This window comes from Salvelinus sp. IW2-2015, linkage group LG34 (assembly GCF_002910315.2).
Source record: "Salvelinus sp. IW2-2015 linkage group LG34, ASM291031v2, whole genome shotgun sequence".
Classification (NCBI taxonomy): domain Eukaryota; kingdom Metazoa; phylum Chordata; class Actinopteri; order Salmoniformes; family Salmonidae; genus Salvelinus; species Salvelinus sp. IW2-2015.
In genome coordinates, this window is record NC_036873.1 from 1,125,607 (window position 1) to 1,129,253 (window position 3,647).

The 3,647-nt window shown below is 50.7% G+C and overlaps 1 protein-coding gene across 1 annotated transcript in view; it reads right to left on the reverse strand.

Moving 5' to 3' along the window:
* gatb (glutamyl-tRNA(Gln) amidotransferase, subunit B) overlaps nt 1–3,647 on the reverse strand; it is a 32,555-nt gene that overhangs the window by 13,731 nt on the left and 15,177 nt on the right. Inside the window, 1 exon segment of the mRNA XM_070437146.1 lies at nt 3,556–3,644. Within this exon segment, the coding sequence (XP_070293247.1) occupies nt 3,556–3,644 (89 nt within the window).

Consider the following 3,647-nt stretch of genomic DNA (forward strand, 5'->3'; position numbering starts at 1 on the left):
CAAGACAGAAGACAGAAAGACTGGAAGACAGCAAGACTGGATGTGTAGACATTCACCCATACCATTCCTTATAATTTAACTTGCCTCAACTAAGCGGTTGGACATTAAACAGACCACACCTACATACTTGTAGTAGTCACTCACCACCAGGGTGAAGCTGTGATTATCGGGGAGGATGGCCTCGACTTTGCTTACTGGTTTCCGACATCATTATTTTCCCTATCTCCTCCTCGCTCCTGTCCACTTTACTGTTCAGCTCGAACGTATAGGTGTTCTCCACCAGCCTCATGACTTCCTGACGCTGGATAGCACACAGCTCCGTCAGCCTCTTCCCTCCCTCCTCACAAAAGAACCAACCACCTAGGCTGGGCAGGGCAACACCACAGGGGGCTGTAGAGCCAGCCTCTTCCCGTACAAGTGGTGACACCATCAGAGGAGCCAGGATTGGGTGCTTCCGCCATGAACCTGCAGGGGGGAGCTCACACGACGGGCTGGGGAAGACTTGTACTCATGGAACATGCGAAAGGCAACACTACTTCGAACCGGAGCTTGACGCATCGTCATTGTTAATATAGGAGGCAACGAGCTGGTTATAGAAAGTAGTATCCTGGAAAGGGTATGCCCGACTGAGCTCAGGCGGCACCGATGCAGCATAGAACGCTCGTCCGTCACACATCGGATCGTCCGCCACTGCAAGCTCTCAGGGCGAGGAGGGTGACGGCCCGAATGGTCCATCACGACCAATGATCCACCATGCTGTAGCTAGATTCCGGGTTAGATACACGCAAAGGCCGCGGAAACGATGGGTGTGTAAGTTAGCATGAGATAATATGAAGGGAAGAAATCCACAAGTTGTGAGAGAGAAGAAGAAGTAGCGAAAGCAGACATGGGAGAAGAGAACATATCAGTCCCGTTTCAGTGGGGGGGATAGAGAGAGAGGATATGGGGCGAGGGGAGCCGAATGTTCGAGAAGAATCCTCACGGCGGGAACATATAGATCGGAGGGGCGCAGAGAGAAAGAGGTCAGCCGAAGATCACTAAAAGAGCAGGGAGAATAAAAGGGACATAAATGAAAGAGAGAGGCAGAGATGATATTGAACCATGTGCTAATGTTGTGGACAGAGGGAACAGACAAAGCACATCCACCAGAGCATTTGAGCCCACAGTTTAAAGACAACAAGACGAGGGAGCAGAAAAGAGAGAAGAAATCGCAGCGTCGTGGTTCTGATGATGTATGCAGATAAGAGCGATAAAGCAGAAAGTAGAGGCCAGAGAAGCTTCAAGAACTATGCGAGTGACGATAAATGAGAAGAAGAAGAGGCAGGAGTGAGATAAAGAGAAGAAGATAAGAGAGGCAGGAGTGAGATAAGAGAAGAAGAGGGCAGGATAGAATTAAGAGAAGATAGAGAGGGCAAGGAGTGAGATTAAGAGAAGAAGAAGAAAAGAAAGTAGAGAAGAAGCAGGAGTGAGAGATAAGAGAAGAGAAGAGAGGCAGGAGTGAGTAACGAGAAGAAAGAGAGGCAGGAGTGAGATAAGAGAAGAAAGAGAGGCAGGAGTGAGATTAAGAGAAGAAAGGAGGCAGGAGTGAGATAAGAGAAGAAGAGAGGCAGGAGTGAGATAAGAGAAGAAAGAAGGCAGGAGTGAGATAAGAGAAAGAGAGAGGCAAGGAGTGAGATAAGAGAGATAGGAGAGGGAGCTGTTATCAGCAGTTAGAGCGGAGTGCTGGCTGTATCTCTGCAGGCCTCTTAAGACGACACAGTGTCACACGGTCAGACAAAAGGGCTGTGTCTCCTCTACACACAAACACACACACACACATACACTTGTGGGAACTGCGTCGCACGCTACTTCTCCGTCATAATTCTTGCTAACTGATGCGTTAGGCTGTAGATCCTAAGGGTGGTGCGCATGTTTATCGGTATGTTCATCTACTGGCCCATACCCACGATGACCTCTCCTCTCCCTCCTGTCTCGCTCCCCTCTTCTCCCTCCTGTTCTCGCTCCCCCTCTCCTCTCCCTCTCCGTCTCGCTCCCCCCTCTCCTCTCCTCTCCCTCCTGTCTCGCTCCCCCTCTTCCTCTCCCTCTCCTCCTGTCTCGCTTCCCCCTCTCCTCTCCCTACCTTCTCCTCCCCTGTCTCCTCTCCCTCCCCCTTCTCCTCCCATCCCCCTTCCTTGTCTCCTCCCCCTCTCCTCTCCTCTCCCTTCCTGTCTCGCTCCCCCTTCCTCTCCCTCCTGTCTCGCTCCCCTTCCTCCTCCTCTCCCTCCTGTCTCGCTCCCCCTCTCCTCTCCTCTCCCTCCTTGTCTCGCTCCCCCTCTCCTCTCCCTCCTGTCTCGCTCCCCTTCTCCTCTCCCTCCCCTCTCCTCTCCCTCCTGTCTCGCTCCCCTCTCCTCTCCTCCATGTCTCGCTCCCCTCTCCTCTCCCTCCTGTCTCGCTCCCCCTCTCCTCCTCCTGTCTCGCTCCCCCTCTCCTCTCCCTCCTGTTTCGCTCCCCCTCTTCTCTCCATGCAGGCCCTACAGCAGCGATCGTATAATACCACACACCATGCTGGAGGCTGTGCTGCTAGAAAATACTGAAGTGAATATGAGATGTGCTCACCTGTAGTCCTGAAGGCCTCCTTGTCTCGCATTTGGAATGGTGTGACTGTAAAACAGAGGGACACGTGTTATGGCTTTGAGATACGTTATAACGATAGGTGTTCGATAGTGTTTCGCTCGTTATAACAGTTACTACGGCAGATTGTTCATGTTGAAGAGGCTGTAACTATGGGCGAGGGCCACAGGTGTGAGGTGAGGGCCCCCCAGTCATTCTGTGTATTTCTGGACCATGACAGAGCTGTGGGCCTTTGCTGTCAAACACACTCTATCAGGCCCAGCGCACGCACACGCACACACACACGATGGTGTTATAGGCAGGTTGACGTTTATTGTCATGAATCTCCTGGAGGCAGAACTGAGCGATTTCCCCTTAGATAGGCCAGCTGCAAAGTCAAAATGGGCTTTTTGTTCTTCATTTAAGGTTAGTGTTAGGCATCAGGATATTAGCAGTGTGGTTAAGGTTTGGTTTGAAATCAGATTTTATGACTTTGTGACTGTGCCAGCTATTAACCGCTCTGCAGARCTGCCTCCAGTACAAGATTCATGACGAAAAACGCTAACTTGCRCATTAGAGGCAGGCCCCAGCTGTGTGAAGAGCAGCTCATTTCATGGKCTTTACAACCCTCGCTAGCACACTGGTCCACAACACCAGACACTGACTGACTCCAAGTGGCCTCATTCATCATCCTTAGTTACTAAAACGTTTTCAAATCAACCTCAGAAGAGAGAATGTCTTGAGATCAAATATCACACAGGAGATGGGAATACAGTGTTGAATTATGGGGGGGTGAATATCTGACCCAAATAGTTATTAAAACTCTGAAGAGACGCATCCTGCGTACATTGTACCGTATCCTGTGAAATAGACATTTTTGACATGTTATCAGAAACACTCTCACTGTAGCGTAATGGGACTTGWCGGCTTGACTTGGGTCGAGGGTTGCTTCTATAAGCCTCTTACCCAGTCTTGCCATCAAACGACCGTGTCTCGTTCTGCACCGTGCCGCCGCTCTCCAGGACAAACATCTGTCTCTGGATCTCATAGTCTGTTGA